Consider the following 18,030-nt stretch of genomic DNA (forward strand, 5'->3'; position numbering starts at 1 on the left):
CCAAGAGAAACAGTGTCATGTCATCCAGGCATCCACCTGCAGCTTCGCAAATAAAACTTAAGGAGCAATAACATATTCGCGCTCACAGTTTATCCAGCCTGCTACTTGCTTTTCCATTTTTACCTCCACGTGGGCAAATAAAGGGGGTCCTCCGCCGTCGGCACGCACAACATGGATTTTCCCATGTTTTTGTTTGCGGAAGAAGTTTATATGTATCATTATGAAGCTCAGTTAGGGCGTGAAATAAGGTTTTCAGCAAGAGGAAAGTTACTGGATACATCCAAGAGTAAATTAATTTCACTGGAAGGGACCACCGTGTTGTAAAAGGTCTTCCTCTGTGCTGCATGAAGTCAGCGTGTTTACAGCACTGAATACATACAAATAATAGAGATGCTTTTCGTGACTATAAATTTAAGATAATTGTATTTTTCTCACATTTTGAAACTGCTATTCAGATTGTTAAACATGACCTTTCCAGTGCAGAGAGCAAGAAGAGATAAGAAACCGCATCTCGTGTCAGACATAAATATCAGCTTTATCTTAAATACTCCAGATACTCAGCATCTGAAAACACCTGCAGTACAGTACTGTATATACACCATGTTGCATTTGTCCCCCTCCCTCCCTCTCCCTCCTTTCTATTTTATACCAGTGGTGTTGAAAAGCTTGCCTTCTTTCTTTATCCCCTTTTCTTCTTTCCTCCCCTCCTCATTTGTCTTGCACATCAGCCTGGATTTTCTCCTATTGGGTCCCCCTCTTTTGCATGAGGATCCAGGTTGTGTGTGTGTGTGTGTGTGCGTTCGGGGAATGTGTGTGGTGTCGGCGGGGTGGAGCTGGAGGGTCAGCGGATGATGGTGTGTTGGATGTTGGCGAGCGGCACGGAGGTAAGACAGAAAGAAAGAAAGAAAGAGTGAGTGACACGGGGGAAACAATGAGGGTGTGTGTGGATAAACAATCAAATAACATTTTAAAAAATGAGCGATCGAGGTAAAGAGTCTGTGTGACAAAGAAAGAAAGAAAGAGAGAGAGAGAGGGAAGGACATGGAGCGGGCCTCAGGGTCGGTGGGGTCAAGACGGACAAGCTCAGATGAAGGATAATCTGTGGAGGTCCCTTCCAGTGGGGGGTGAGGCCCCGGTGGTGCACGCCCATTCAGACGCTCTCACACACTCCAGCAGACACCGCACACCCTTCTGTTGCCCTCTTCCTCTCTTTCTCTTCTGTCTCTTCTCCTTCATCGTCTCTTTCTATCCCGTTTTTGTTGCATTCTCTGAAACACCCCCCCTCCTATTTCTCTTGTTTCTTTCTCTTTTTTTTTTTTTTTTTTTCTCCCCCCCCCCCCCAAACACAGTTGCAGCTGGATTTCAAAGGGCACTTTGCCAGCAGAAAAAACTGAATGTTTAGCAGGCAGATCCCTCAGTCAGGCAGGCTGGGATTGTGGAATTCCTGCCTCCCACTCTTTAGGAACCGTTTTTTGCCCCTTCGGGGGCCCCTGCCATAACTGCCAGTGGCCTCCTCCTCCATCTCCATCTCCAGCCTCGAGCGAGGGCCGTGTTTGCAAATTGAGCCTGACAAAAAATAGCGGGGTCTGGCAGGGGGGAAGAAGAAGAAGGGGCAACATTTCAGAAGGTGTGGAACAACAGCTGCCTGCAGTAGCCAGTTTTTTAAAAAATTTAATCACCACTTAGGGAGTGAATAATGAGCGAACGCATGAACTCGGCTACGTCTCTAAATCATAAAAACTGCTGCGCAAATCACAAGGGTGGAAGCTTTGAAATCATCAAGTGGTGAAACATAAAAGTCTACAGGCAGCTGACAGTGTAATGCAGTTACAAAGGTTTATTGCGTTGTCAGAATCAGTATAGATTTTGCTCGCAGGGTCTGGAAACATCACAGTAAGTACACCTGTCTTTTGAGTTAGAGGGCCTGCACAAGTTGCCAAAAGCCATTTTTCCATTTTTCAGGGTATTTCTCATTTGTCAAAATATTCATGCATATATGATCAGCTGCTGTTGGCCTGAAGAGACAAAAACAAAGATAAGAAATGAGTATGTTAGGATATGCTGCAACACTAAACGCATGCCTTTTACCAAACAAAATAAAGGATAACATTGGACTCTGCAAAACTCAGTGTAAGGTATCACTGAGATTCACTTGCACTCTTCTGCAGCAGGTAATATTTATATTTATACTTTTACACATACAGAAAAGTTAATTTAACCAAAAGAAAAGGTTCTCTTATTTGCTTTTTTGAGAGATTTCAGCCCTATCGCTCAGTTTTCCTCAGAGGAGGATGTTTACTTTCTTATGTGTTTAAAAGCTACAGAAGAAGTAAGTGGACCTCGGGCAATTATATATATATATATGTATATTTTTTGTCAAACAATACAAAATACAGAGACTAATATGATTAGGGCAAATAATCATGAGCATAAACAGTCTTTTTTGATGTATTTTATGATGCATTATTCACACATTTGCATCTCTGTTTGCAGACGCACATAGAAAATACTGCATTTTTCTGTGATTTCTTCATTAAAGCAATTTGTATTCTGTTGTGTTTTCATTTTCACTCGTGCCCCATTTCTACCAAAACTTCCCTCGCTCTTATTCCTCCCTCTCGCTCGATGTTTCCTCTCCCTGTTCAACCCTTTTTCTCAGCCCCTGCTTGGCCCACGCAAGCACAAGAGAGTTCGGCACAAAGCAGGTAGCATATTTGGATGATAAAAAACCCGCAAAAAAAAAAAAAAACCTTTTCATGTGCAAGACAGATGTTGTGCCTGTCCGTGTTGTACCACTGAAGAGAGCCAGAGCGTGAGTGAGTGAGATGGATAGATCAAGAGAATAGGGCAGGGAGGGAAGGAGGGAGAGGAGGGAGGGTAAAAGGAAGAGAAAGGGTAGAGAGGGTTACTCAAACCTCACCTCATTCACTTGGGGTAGTGTGTGTGTGTGTATATGTGTGTGTGTGTGGGAGGGGAAAAAAAAGTGAGGGGTAGCAAGGGAGAGATCAAACACACTTATGTTACTGTAGCAGGAGCAAACACCCCTCCACCCCTATCGCGGCCACATCCACCATCATTCATCCACTGCCAGGTTGACAGTAGAGCCTCCCATTAAGAAGACATGGACAGTAGTGGAAAATAAGTATATTTTCTCAAGCAATGTACTTTAGGTTGAGTTATTGTCATTGAATTCCAATTTATACTTCACTATGTTTGAGAAATGTTGTATTTTTCTCTCTATTTGAAGACAGTTTACATTGTAAATCAAGACTTTTCACACGAACTAATGATGAAGATGCACAATATGATGCATTGTTATGGTTCCACCAGTTTCACCGTCACAGCAAAGTAAAGCAGTAAAATGCTGCTCATACAAACTGCAAGCACAAGGGGAAATTTTCCGGATGAAATCTTAAACTTTTAGCATTCAGAATATACTTGCAATTTTGATTTACAGCTTTTTACAGAAATGGAAGACGTGTTCAGATTGTCACTCAAGTAAAAGTTGAAATACTGTAACATAAAGACGACTCCTTAAGAAGCAAAAAACACCTGATTTTAAAATGTACTCAAAGCAGCAAAGCAAACTGATGCACAAGTGCTCATTCAATGCTAGCTTGAAAGATGTGGTTCTGGTTTGACTATTCGGTTGTCGGTTTGTTCCGTAACAGATCACACATCTTGCAAAGCTGCATCATATCTAACTCCGAATTTGCAAAGCAACAGGTAAGAAAATATGTCAAATCTGACACGCAGCGCATCAACATGACATGACAACACACCTCTTGCACACAAGAGCTGTTCTGACACTTCTTGAGATGCACTTGGTCACATTTCATCCCTGCAGTTTCTGTTTATTTTTTTTGCTGGTGAACGCACAACCGATTTGCAAATGAACATTTTTACACTCTTGTATTGCCATGTTGACTCAAGTGAAGGATCTGGATACTTCTTCCCCTGCCAGTGATGGATGGATGGGTGGATGGATGAGGTCAGGACAAGAATAATAAATACATAAATATACTTTACAACCCTTTTCCTGTCTCCACTCTGGATCAGAGGGATGCACAGCGCAGGACTGGGCAGGAGACAGAGAGAGAGAGAGAGAGAGAGAGAGAGAGAGAGAGAGAGAGAGAGAGAGAGAGAGAGAGAGAAGAGGATTTCCCTTGTAAAACTCAAGTGTGAGGCAAGGGGTAGGACGCCTCCTCCTCCTCCTCCTCCTCCTCCACCACACTTCCCCTACCGGTGATGTCAGGGCGGGCAGGGGCTCCCTGATAAAAACCTTTGGACTCGGGAGAATGAGAGAGAGAGAGAGTGAGAGAGAGAGAGAGAGAGAGAGAGAGAGAGATGAAGGAGTGAATGGAGGAGGATAGTATATTACTACTACTGCATGGACCGGTGCACAGGAGCAGCAGCAGCAGCAGCAGCAAGTCTGAGGCGCACAGAGACGCACAACAAAACCCAAAAAGAGGAGCTGACGCACAACTCTGATTTAATGGACTAATAATTTTTCGTCCTCTCTCAGAAATTACAGGACAGCTCAACACGTAGAGTAGCCTTTATTTTAGTTCAGGCACTTTGCACTGCGTTTCATTTTTGCCTTTGGAGTTGGTTCTCTGATTCACCTTGCAGTCATATTTTTTTTTTTTTTGGATCAGGACGCACTAAATGATGCCGCAATGGTCAGGTAATAAAAGAACACAGGAGGTCTTGTGCAAAGTCAGAGTGGAGTGAAATCAGACTTTGAATGATTTATTAATTAAAATAAAAAAAAATCTGCCGTATAGCATCCAGTAATAAAACACTCGTGTTTATGATCATTTTAATCTAAATCAGTGCGTAAACGCTTCAAAAGTGTTTCTTTACCTCGTGGGTTCACTGAAAGGCTGGTGGAAGTAGTTCTTTCTTCTACCTGTGAACAGAAACAAAGTGTCAGAGATATTTTTGCAGACTGTAAACATGAATGGAAAAGAAGCAAAGCGTCGCCTCTGAACGTCCGCGCAAAGTGCAGCAGGAGTGTAGAGACGAACTGCACATCCAAGAAAGGATTTGGGCGAACTTAGGAGAGATTTATGTTTGCTGTGAACCTTCAAAATTAACTTCACCTACCAAGAACCTCAATTTGCAATAAGTGAGAACTTTGGATGCGTTTTTGCTTTTTTAATTTGACCTCTTTGGAATGCACTGATGGTTTATTGCCTATTTAATTAGGCTCTTTTCCTAATTTGTTTACTGAAATAGATTAATTTTTAAGACCAAAAAAAGAGACAACCTTAACAGCACTTTCTTTATTGCTTGGGGAAATATGCGCAAATAAATCTTGAACTAAAACACAGTCTGTGTGGGACTTCTTGCTGCTGACCTGGAAAAAGACTAAAATCTTTTTTTCCCCTTCTTTATTCTCAACAAATCCCCGCCAAATACCTTCCCTGACGTGAGAAAATGTTGTTGATCAGACTACTGGCTATCTTCCTCGTCCTCATCACTAACACGTGGCTGCTGAACCCGGTTCGCTCCGATGCATTCAGCCGGTACAAACGTGCCTTGGCCCGGCGGGCAGACAGTGAGCTCTCCAGGCTAGCAGGTGAACCCTGCACCGTCTCCGGCGCCTGGAGGTCCCGGCGGCAGCCCCGCTCCCTCTCCCCGTCCCAACACCGCCCTCCAGCGGCACGTCCGAGGACGCACACGAGCCGGAGAGAGCTGTACACTGTCAAGAGCGCTCCTGCGGTTTGCGCAGGAGGCTGCAGGTTCGACACCGGGGCGCAGCGGGTCGCTCCGGCGGGGGAGGAGAAGTTCGTCTGGGGAGACGCTGAAGATGTGGCGGTGGGAGCCGGGGATGGATTTGTTACGTTGCCCGGACGGTTCTACGAGAAACGCTCCAGAGACGACGACCCAGATTATGCGCGAAAAGACGCCTCGCAGCAGCCCGGGAAGTCTCTCCCGAAAGACGCCGGGCAGAGCGGCTCCTCAGCGGCGCGCACGGGGCCAGACCACCGCTCCAGGTTCGCCCGCAGCCTCGGCACGACGTTTCCTTACGACGACGACAGCAACTCCACCTGGGAGAAAGTTTCATCTGACAGCTCCACAGATTCCAGGGGGCTCCAGATCCTCCACAGACTGCAGCAGGGAAACGGAGACCCCCAGTCCTCCACGGGCGCACCGGAGGACGTGACGGTGGACTACTCCGGGGAGCTGGAGGACCGGGATCCTCCCGGGAGCTTACCCGGAGGCAGCTGGGGGAGCCCCATGCCGAGAGTGCCCCCCTCCTGGATGACCGCCCTGTACTTCAACGGACGCCGGGAGCAGCTGAAGGTGAAGCTGGCAGCAGGAGTGGAGCTGCCTCGGGCCACGTTCAGCCTGGAGCTGTGGGTGAAGCCAGAGGGAGGGCAGAGCAACCCTGCGGTCATTGCAGGTGGGTGTAAACGGGTCATTCTTGCATCAAAAGCACCGATGAGTGTAGAATCTATTTCTGGCATGTCACACAAGTTTTCCTCCTGAGAGTTGGACGTACAGGCTCATGGCCACATTCTGGGGATAGACTCTTCCATAGATTTATTTTATTCACTCATTCTGGCCCAGTCTGTAGATATGAAGGGATGTTTTTCTTTTTATTGCAAACAGCTTCAAACTTGTGTTTGTGCATTTGCATATTTACATCAAAACTATACTGAAGAGTTCATTTGCAAAAACAGATAACTCCATCTTCACAAACCTTCAGAAAAACCACTTTCCCATCATCTACCTGAGACAATATCAAACTTAAGTTGTCTCTATATCTGTCATGCCATTTCTGAGTCACATCCACTTAACTTCAGTTTGATTGATGTTATCTCATGCAAACAACAAAAATATAAGTTTTCTGGAAATCTACAAAAATGGAGTTATCTGTTTTTGCAAACGAACGCTTCATATTTAAATCTTAATTTCCTCAGCTTCCAGCCTCTTTCCTCTGCAAGCCTGCCTGCTCACTTTCACGCCGCTCTCTCCCAACTTGTTTGATTCTGAAGAAATTCTGATACATAACGCCTGTGGTTCCATGCAGCTTGTGTCCAGTAATCCTTAACAACATTTGGGTTTACCCTTTTCAACAACAGGCTCTTGTGTTGTGTAAAATCCTCTTGTTAAATGGTTTCTAAGAAAAAGAAACTGGCCCCAGGAGGCCGGTTTTCACACAGAGGTCACTCAGGGTTTAGTCTGTTTGGTGCAGACGTGGTGACAGTGACGGCTGAAATCACAGTTATTATAGGAAGTGGCATTTTATCAGTGATAACATTTAGTGCTGAAGCCACGAGATGAGTAATCAACTGACTGAAATGTGGTAATGAGTCCAGCAACACGACCGGTCATTCTTCAGCATCTCAAATGTGAGGATTTGCTCAGTTTATATTTCTAATCCATATTATTGATTTCTATGAGACTGGCAGCTACTAGCGCTGGCACGGAGGTCATGTTGGACTATCAAACGCAAGACGGGTTCACTTCCGAGTACTGCCAGACTCATAAAGCGGCTCGGCTGATGATATACAGGCTTATATTAGCTCACTGCAGGTATGTTTAGGTTTTTGTGTGTTGGAAAATGAGCAATTGCATTACAGAAATAGGTTTGAGGTAAATTAGAATAAGTGCAATCATTTCAAAGTTTGTTCATAGTTTCTTTCCAAGCGTGAAATGTGCAGCTCTGTATGTATTTTGGTAACAAAAAAACATGAAAGCGTTAATATAAAGACTGATTTATTAGGTCTTTAAGTTTGTAAAAAAAATCAATATGACCAAATATTGACAAATTCCAGCATCACTATTTTACATCTCGGTGCATACTTTGCTAAAATGACAGCACACGCACACAAATATGCACTTATGAACTCCAAAAAAAACCACGGTTCAGTGTGGTTACATAAGTTAATACCGCCGCTGCACGCACTGTAACAATTGTTTATTTTCTATAAAAAGGAGGAGAATGACATTCCTCTGCTGCTTTGATTGAGGCTTGTTTGCCAAAACGTGTCAGCGTGAGATATGAAATGGTAAACTGAGTATGCTTTAACACTGAGATATTTTTGTGTCATCCCCTCTGCGAGTTTGTGTAATTTATTCTCGGTAAATTCCATTTTTTTCCACTCATGAATAACAATGAGTGGTGTTTTTCTGGAATTTAGGCCTGACCTTAATTCATATATACATTTATCACATCCCCCCCCCCAAAAAAAATGCAAGTGCAGTCGAAATATAAAGACACAAAATATCCCAACATAAGCTAACCTAACCTAAACGCGCACCCCTACCGTAAACCAGTGTGACCTCTTGACCTTGGCATTTTTTAGGGTCTGGTTACACCCCTGCTGACAACAATGATAATTATGATGACTATAATTGGATAATGACAGCGACAAAGATGCAATTATGATGAGTGTGGTCGGATAATGTTACTGACAGTGATAATGTGATTATAATGACAATGATAATTCCTGGGGCTGAGGGCTGCTATTGATGATGATGAAGATGATGGTCGATCACGATGGCCACAGTAAGGCTTAATGCTTTGTTTCACTCTTTATAAAAGCACTGCTTCCTTTAAAAACCAGAGCTGTGCAAATCATATGACCATTAAACCAAGAGGCAGGTACTAAATTCAGGTGACTTAAGCGTCTACATGAAGCTAAAAATCTCCCCAATATTGTCTGAGTTATCTAATGACGAAAAAAAATAATTGTTTTTAAGGCATCTTTCGTCAAAACAAACTAAATGGCATTTTCATTCAAAACACAGCCTCTACATCTACAAGCACGTGGTTACATAACCGTGAAAATTCCCAGGGTGTGTTTCATTGAGTCTCACTCCTCATAGTTAACTCGCCTGTGGCTTCCCATTGATTCTGAGCGGTGGCTGCAGACACATTGATCCAATGAAACCTTCATTTTTGCAGGCTCCTCACATGAAGACAAACATCACTGTTTTTCCAACATCAAAAATGTTGCATTTGAAACGCTGCACACTTGACAGAACAACACATACATCAAACAAATTGAAGAGGATAAAAGCGCTATGGTGCAGCACCACAGCTGTCCAGATAGTGAGGGAGACCACAAACTGTTACGTCCGCTCACATTTACTCTGATCAAAGATCCGACTCCATTACTCAACTTTTTTCCCCTCATTGCTTCCTTATGTGCAGGGCGGCATTTTGTGGCATGGGCCTTTCTCTTTGTAGTGTCCTGAAGGAATTTGACAAATACAGTGAAAAACAAACTCCTATTGTTTCTGCTAGACATGACATTGACATTGGTTTGACTTCTAATGGTTACTGATGATCTTATAAATCTATTTGTTTGTACATTTCACCCTTTATTGCCGTGTTGCTGTATGTGTAACAGTCACAGAATGTCGTAAACAGTACAGTCCGGACTGGGCTGCTGGACAAACAATGTAATCATGACACTGGTTATACATTTTCATAAGTCCAGAATTGTTATAAATTCTTAATTATAGGTATTTTACTGGATTTTGGATTATGGAAATACTAGTATGTTATCATATAATACTGGCTGGTTATGATGACCAGTATTGCCCCATATAATGGCACAGCACTATCAAATTCAACAAGAGTGCATTGATGAGTGACCATCTAATGGTTTTTGTCTTTAAAATTCAAATGCGTTTTACATATTTTTTTTTTAAAAAACAGAATTTTTTTTTTAAAGTTTGGGTTTGACAAGAATCTCTGTCTTAGATTCTTACTGTGATACAATGCAATCTTTGAGAACAGGAAACAACTACTTAGGCGCATATCACGGTCAGTTACAAAATTGATTACATTTAGATTGTATCTCATTTATGAAGAAATGTTGAATATTACATCATTTAAACCTAAGACAGACAGTTTTTTGGCATAATTGAACACAAACCTTTCAACATATTGTAGTTTAAATAGTCTGAGAGGAAACTAGACGTCTGCACCTCCTCTTGGCTCCATTTACAGGCTTTAAAAAATATAGCCTGAATCCAAACACTATATATAAAATACTGACATAGCCACTGGGACTGAAAATAAAGCCAATGTGGAAGTGCCTTAAACCTGCATTTTTTTCTATCAACCAGCAGGGGGCGACTCCTTTGGCTGCAAAAAGAAATCTGATTGCATAGAAGTCTATGAGAATATGGATCTACTTCTTACTTGAACTGTTTCCTCACTAAACATTTTTCTAATGAGTTTAAGGTCTCCAGTGCAAGTTTGAAGGCTTTTTGAAGACAGCATAATGTCTTGTAAGTTATGGTCACATTAAAAGGAAAATAAATAATAAAGTGTAGTATATTTTAGGGTTGCGCTATCTTATGATTGACAGGTCACTGCTTTGTTGCCATTGTGTCCTCGAGTTTTCTGTTTGTTCTCAGTCAGATCCACCCCTGGTTTGTTCAGCCCTAGTTGAAAGGACCAAGATGAATCAAAATTCCAACTTTGACACTTGAAAACAGTAGTCCACAAACCAACGGGTCATGTCACAGCTGCTATGTCCATCTTTTTTTTGGTTTTGTTTTACAGTCCGTGCCATAGCAAGACCAACAAACTCACAGCAGACGGACACAGTTAGCAGAACATAATGAACCATTTAGCAGCCAAAGAACCAAATTGTCCTCCAGAGTTGTTTGAAAGTGAGTTTTGAATTTGCCATAAACATGATTCCCAGTAAGCACTTACGCTACTCGCACTGTGAAATATGTAAATAGCCAATTATTGCAAACATGTTCTTATTTGCAACATTAAAGATCCCTTTCATCCAAAATTGAATTCCTATACAACTAAACCGCACGAAACTGTAATCGTGTTTTGAGAAGAACATATTTTGTCCTGGATTACGTTTCCAGTCAACAAATCTTCCCCATTTATTGTATTGCTTTCCAACTGCTGTTCTTCTTCAGCCAACTAATCACATATTAGAAAATGGACGAGAAACATTGAAGATGTTGTGAAAGGGTCGTATTTCAAACCCAAACCGTGATATTTTCCAAGTAGTTTTGGTGCCTCAACCTAACCGCACAGTGAGTGAATGTGAAAGTAAAACAACAACTTAAGTGTTGAAATAATGCTACCACAAGGGGCATGAACGCCAGTCTCCATAGACAAGGTCCTACTTCAGACACCTTTTTTAACCTTCTAACTTCATGGATCTTTGAAAGTGGAAATGTTTCCCACTGTGTCATTCTGGTGCATTACTGGGAGAAAGTCAGTTCCTTTCAAAATGTAATTCAATATGCAGTTTAGTTGTACTGGAACATATATTTTGGGAGACGGGTTGCAAAAAAAGGTCATGTTATGTTAATGTTGTGATCATGGCCGGTTCTGCTGCCCCCCAGTGGCCAATCAGATACAGCTTGAAAACATCAGCAACTCATTTAATTCAACAATAATCATGTTAAGCAGACAAGACCGCAGTGAAGATGAATGGTAGCCTTGAACTAATATGTGGTAGTGCAAAATGCATCACAAAATAAAGACCACATTTGTCATAAACCTCATTGTTTTTCAAGCAAAATGTTGTCAACTGCTGTTGCACGACACGCTAAAAAACAACACCCTTTTCCTGTTGTTACCATTAAATAACGTAGCCACAGCGTAATGTAAACAACAGATTTTGGGTAGTGCAGTGTGAAGGCAGATTGACTCAAAACGGCTTGATAATTTACAATCGCTACACAAGCACAGACTGATACCGATGTATTCATGTTGCTGCATTTGGTAGTGCAGTAGAGCTACATACGGCTTAATTGAAATCGCTTGGCAGATCTATAGCCTCCTAACCGCTGCTTTCTTTAACTGAATTAAATGCTTAACCATGAAACTGGCTTACCTCCATGGGGATATTTTGCTACAGCTGCCCACTTTACACACACGCACACATGTAAGCGTACACTCATGCACGCACACATACAGCACCGAGGAGGGTGAAGGGGTTCCCTGACCCTTCGCTGTCCCAGTGTTCGACATCTGGGGAGCAGATGTGGGTCTGTGTGTGTCTGTTGCAACAGCAGATGGAAACATCAGGGCCTTGCCTTGGCTTAGTGAAATACCTCCTTCTTCTCTGTTCTCTCCCGGTGTCTCTGTGTATTCTCTCTATCTCTGTTTAACTCTCTCTGTCTGTGTCTCAGCCACTATCTTCCTCCTGTAACCACAAGTGGATAATCACTTGCTTGTTTGTGTCTTTAAACTTGATTTCCTAGAGAGAGAATATTCCCCCTGTTTCTCCTCCTTTTTTGCCACTGGTGTTGTTTCGCAAAATTCATTTTTACTTTCCGCCCTTCGCTCTGTGCCCCAGGTGTGTTCGACAACTGTTCCCATTCGCTAAGTGAGAAGGGCTGGTCCGTGGGCATCCGCACTGTGGAACCTGCGGGCACCAAAGACGCCCGCTTCTACTTCACGCTTCGTACAGACCGAGCCGTGAAATCCACCACCGTCTACAGCCACCAGCGGTACAGAGCCAATGTCTGGACTCACCTGATGGCCACTTACAACGGCCACAACATGACCCTGTATGTTGATGGAGCTAAGGTGTGTGGTATGGGTGCATGGATGAACTTTGGTTCAGTTTGGTTATTTATTTAAGCCTTGCAGTCAGCTTCAGAATCCCTGAAAGACAATGAGGATACTTCCATAAAAATAATACCAACTAAGGGTCCACTTACTAGCAGCCTTTTCACAAAAATCACTTTAATATTCATTTATGTCTAAGGTCATGAATGGTCGTGATCTTTCGCCAAACATGGACAAAAAGCCCTAAAAATGCTATGAATGATATCACAACAGCAACTGAGATCATATCTTCATGTTAACTGAAATCTGGGAGTGGCTGAACAGACTGTTTTGCTCATTAAGTTCCTAACCTGTTAAATGTCCTGGAAGTACGTAAGTGACGTTCTATGCGCTGGTTGAATTTTCTAAATACTAAGAATGGGAGCATGAATGAATCCTTATTAAAATGTCCTTTAGCAAAGGATACATTGGTTCATACTTTTTAGAAAGAAAGGCGATAATGCAGCATTCAAGGTGACGCACCGTCCAAAGCAGAACCTTGTCAACAGAGTTTACCATTGCATGATTTTGTAGCCTAGTGTCTTACTGCTGCGGTTTTCTTTTCCTAAGTCCTCATAATTCTCCTTCACATTCTTTCACCTCATAACGTTTTCCATCAACGTCAAGGAAAAGTGTTTAGGAAAATACATAGGATCTAGCTTTTTTTTTTTGCTGATTCAACTGCAACCAACATATGATTAAGACTGTGCGTCTCATTACTCCTTCTACCCCTGCGGTGTCTGCTAAATGACAAATTTCAGTCCAAGTTTGTTTAATTGTTGTTTCATGGGGTTAGAATCTGCTGAAGGATGTCCACCCCGTTGTGTATGTGATCATTTTTAGTTGAGATTGTTAAATTTTTGTGTACATCAGCTCCTCAATCAGGTGAATCATAGTGAAAAAAGTTTGACAGCATCAGTCTGTCCTCTTAGCAGCCACTCGCTGCAGCTTGAGCACACCAGCTCAGCAGCAAATCTGCTCCAATGCTGTAAAACTACTCTGTGCTACACAATGGCAGGTTGCAATATTGGAATAATTCAGCCATATTGGTTTGAATCAGAAACCAATTCCCAAGGATATTGATAAAGAAAGCACCAACCTGCAAGTGTACAGGATTGGTTCCGTAGGATTGTCACATATGAATGCCCGGAAGTCAGAATTTTTTGAGACTGCCATCAGTAAACTGCAGTTCCAAGGCAAAAATACTTATTCATGCTCATTCTTTTGCTTGCTTTATCCATGAAAAGCACCATATGGACATGTTAGGTCTTTAAGATTTGGTGTGGACACAACCTAATTGGTATGCAGATATGCCCACAGGTAAACAGTTTTATCAGCAGGAACTGAGATATCCGCTATCAGTGTCTGTTTTATTGTTTGGATGCCTTGCCACTGTTAAGCTACATTTTCCCGAGTAGATGGCAGGTAGCAGATTGGTAAGGACATCTGGGATTTTTCTGCGTGGATTTTCCATGTTCTCCCCATGCAGCGTGGGTTCTCTCCAGGTTCCCCGGCTTCCTCCCACAGTTCAAAAACATGCTGAGGTTAATTGGCGATTCTAAATTGTATAAAACTGTATTCTTAAAAATAATCATTAGACCATTAATCTTCATTTATACTGACAACATAATGAAATGAAGAGAAATGAGTTCATGCCCCTCTTGTTACTTGGTGTTTCTCTTCTTTTTTTCCTCTCAGGTGGGAGAGAGCAGTCTCCAGTCGGGGAATCTCTACAGTCCCTTCATGAAGACCTGCAGAACCCTTTTCCTAGGCAGCAACCAATCGGATCAGGGACACAGCTTCAGAGGCCACATGGGAGGAGTGGTCTTTTGGGGTTATGCCCGCTCCCATGAGGACTTGCTGAAACGGCCACTTCAAATTGACAAGAGCGAGCCCGTCCTGGCGATGTGGGCTGACTTCACTAATGTAACTGACTGGATTTCATTTCTACACTGTCAGTTGTTGAGTCATTGTAGAGATGAGTTGTTTTAGCTGTCATCAAATTAGGCAAATTCTGTATTTGGTAGTTTTTATTTTGGTTTCCTGCATTGTTATACACAGTCTATTGGAATTGGATTGGAAGTAGTAATAAAGGTATTTGAAATATCGCTTCTGCTTGCTTTAAGGTGGAACAGCTTTGGATGCCATATAAAGCTGGCCTTCATCCAGCCATCATCACCACTCCTGTTCCTGAACAAGAACTCGTCTCTGCTTTTTTGCCACCACCCTGCGGCTTGACGCCCTGCGACAACACAGACATCATCTTCGGCTACAACAACAACTGGCAGCTCCGTACCACCAAGCGAGTTCGCTACCGGATCGTCAACCTCTCCAATGATGATGGCGGGAACCCAACTGTGACGCAAGCCCAGATCCAGCTCCAGCACCAGGCCCTGACTGATGCCTTTCGCCCTTACAACATCACCCTGGATTTGAGTGTCTACAGCGTCAGAAACTCCAGCCTCCGACAGAGGTTCATCCTCAGCAACTGTCGAATTGGCAAGATTGGGAACCGGCAGTGTGACCCTGAGTGTGACCACCCAAGGACGGGCCACGATGGAGGGGACTGCCTCAGGCTGGGGCCCTGCTACAACTGGAAGAGACAGGATGGGGTTTGTAACATGGAGTGCAACAGTATACACTATGACTATGATGATGGAGACTGCTGCGATCCGGAAATCACCGACGTCCTCAAGACCTGCTTCGATCCTGAATCTCCTGACAGGTGAGGTTAATCATTTTCTCTATCATTGTTCTTAATGTCTCTTTCCTTTCGAACAAAAATACAAGATTGTAGCACTAATTGATATCTACTGCTTCCATTGTTGGATCGCTGCTAAGCTACTGTGAATGAAGCCTCCCACTTTATGTGCTTTTCTCACTGTAAACGGCTACCACTAAAGAGGTTAAATTGAGCTTCTGGAAGATTTTTAATGTGAAACATTTAGGAGGTGTTGATTTCAGGTTTACGGTGACCCAAAAAAACTGTGAAGTAGAAGCAAATGGAAATATTTAGTGAATGAAAACTGCTTCAGAAGAGAAGCTTAGAGCAACAGAGCTGTGAGTATGACATTACAGTGCTGCTGTGCTAATAGAAGTAGTGCTGTGGAAGGTATTTTAATGTGAATTGATCAATATTACAGCTGAGTTTGTATTCATCAGTTGACAGGAAAAATTAGATGTATGTTTTTAGGAGGAGGACAATGGTCAGACCAACTATGTCCTGCATTATTAGTTTATGTTAAGGCAGCAGAGACATCTAAAAGGGATGCATTATTGCAGAGACACAGCAGACAGAAAACCAGCAGCATTGGGCTTTAGGTCGGTAAGGACAAAATATTTTCCAGAGAGAAGAATTCTTTGGGTATAAATGGGCACTACTAGGAACCTACGTCAGCATACTGCAGTGCTTCAGCAGGGCTGTGCAATGAACAGCTCAACATGCTACATGTACAAATTGGTACTCTCACTTTCCCCAGTGGTTTTAGAGAGAGCTCTGTGAAGTGGGGATGATGGGTTAAGAGGCCAAAGTACACACTTATTTTTACTAAACAACTTGAGCGGCAGCCCGCTGCCTTCCATTTGGTCTGACAGACAGGCTCATGCAGAGTTCCAAATAGCTTGCATGAAGTCTCGCCATGAGGTCGTCGGCCCAGGTTCTTAAAGACCTGATGCTTTGTCCAAACTGTGACCACAAGCTTTACACTGCGCCACTGGGAAACAGAACATGGGAGCTGAAGTTGTTTTTTAAAATGACAGAGTTTGCATTTGATGTCTGGAGCTGACAGAGTGTGACAGCTTAACACCAGAATTAATAAATGTTTTTTTTACAGCAGTAAAATGTGGATTTTTTTTTTTTTTTGCCATTTATGCTTCAGTGGGCCTCTCTTTACCAATACAGAGGATAGGGAGCTAAAGCAAAGTTACTACCTCCGTATTATGAGAGACTTGTTGTATTCTTGTATTAATAGTTCTGTGCATTATCTCAGTATTCACGTAAAACATATATTTAGCTGACAGAGTTTGGAGGCAAGGCTGTAGCAAGAAATTTCCAAACACTGAAGTAATAAGTCTCCAACATGTTCCACCATGCAAATATTTGTTTAATTCTTTTTGAATTGTGTAATTGCAGCTATCCAAAACCTGATAAATCAATTTTCTGATTTATTTTTACTGATTCTTTCTTCATTCTAGAAAATACCCATTGTGAGTTAGGTTTTTTCAAGCTGTAGAATATAACCCAAATTCACATAAAAAAATACAGAAGACATCATCCTACTATCCTCAGTGGTAACTACTGTCTTGTTTAAAAAGTGGTTCTTTAAGATAACCCTTTGTGCGACGTGCTTTTTTGTTCACATCATCACATCTGACTTTGTGGCGAGCCTTTGTGTCCCACCTCAAAGCTTAAAGATGTTTCCAGTAGATATTGGATTTGGGGATTTTTTTTGTGTCTCCGAGCCTGTTTCTGATGTTGATTGGCAGGGTCTCAACGGGGTGAGGAGGGTGTCTGGTCTGGGAACCCCTGAGTTGCAACTCTTTTTTTTGCAGATGAGGTGGTTGTGTTGGGTTCATCCGACTACAACCTTCAATTTGTACTCGGTAGGTCTGCAAAGTCATCACCTCGAAGTCTGAACCCATGACAGAAATGAATGGATTGCTCCCTCCAAGTTTAGGGTGGGCTACTGATCCAAGCAAAGTAGTTGAAGGAAAATGGACAGTTGGCATTGCAGGTATTCTGTCAGACCATCGTGTTGAAGAGGGAGCTGAGTCAGAAGGCAAAACTTTAAATTTACCAGTCAATAAATGTTCCAACACTTACCTATGGTCATGAGCTCTGGGTGATGACCGAAAGAATGAGATCACGGATACAAGATCCTGAAATGGGTTCCCTCCTTAAGGCATGCTGGGCTCAGTCTCAGAGATAAGGTGAGGCGCTCAGACATCCACAAGGAGCTCAAAGTAGTCATTTTTCTGGCCCTGTTCAACTGAGAGAAGTCCGCGGGGTAAACCAGAACTTGCCGGAGGGATCGTACACCTCATCTCCAGCGATGTCTTTCTAGTGGAAGAAAATAGTTGAATGGATCATCTTTAAGAAATGACTGACCAGGATGTTGATAGTTGTTGCACTGTGAAAAAAAGTTAGACAGAACTGGTGGATGGCCATATCCACAGACAAATGCTGATTGAAGAAACTATCAAATACTATATGAGTCTAATTATCCAGTACCTGAGAAGCTTTATAAATGATGCCATTTCTCTCATTCTTGAAGTTTTGAAGATTTCTATCTTGTGCCAAAACAACAGCTTATGGAATAAAGCCAGTGAGTTTGCGAGTAGTTTTGCTTGTCGCTGTTTACAAAAATTTAATCTCATTTATTTTCGTTGAGGACAATCAGATCTGGCACCAGTCTGAGATTAGTTCTTGATTCTGTGTCCAAATTAGAATTTTTATGTTAGGTGAATGT

At 42.5% G+C, this 18,030-nt stretch overlaps 1 protein-coding gene across 1 annotated transcript in view; it reads left to right on the top strand.

The window, feature by feature from the left end:
- Positions 1-5,442: 5,442 nt before the first annotated feature.
- Positions 5,443-18,030, top strand: part of pappa2 (pappalysin 2) — an 83,483-nt gene continuing 70,895 nt past the window's right edge. Inside the window, exons 1-4 of the mRNA XM_008278849.1 lie at positions 5,443-6,412; positions 12,309-12,541; positions 14,261-14,488; positions 14,689-15,287. Of these exons, the coding sequence (XP_008277071.1) occupies positions 5,443-6,412; positions 12,309-12,541; positions 14,261-14,488; positions 14,689-15,287 (2,030 nt within the window). The remainder of the gene's footprint in view (positions 6,413-12,308; positions 12,542-14,260; positions 14,489-14,688; positions 15,288-18,030) is intronic.

This window comes from Stegastes partitus, unplaced genomic scaffold (genome assembly GCF_000690725.1).
Source record: "Stegastes partitus isolate 25-593 unplaced genomic scaffold, Stegastes_partitus-1.0.2 Scaffold134, whole genome shotgun sequence".
Taxonomy (NCBI): domain Eukaryota; kingdom Metazoa; phylum Chordata; class Actinopteri; family Pomacentridae; genus Stegastes; species Stegastes partitus.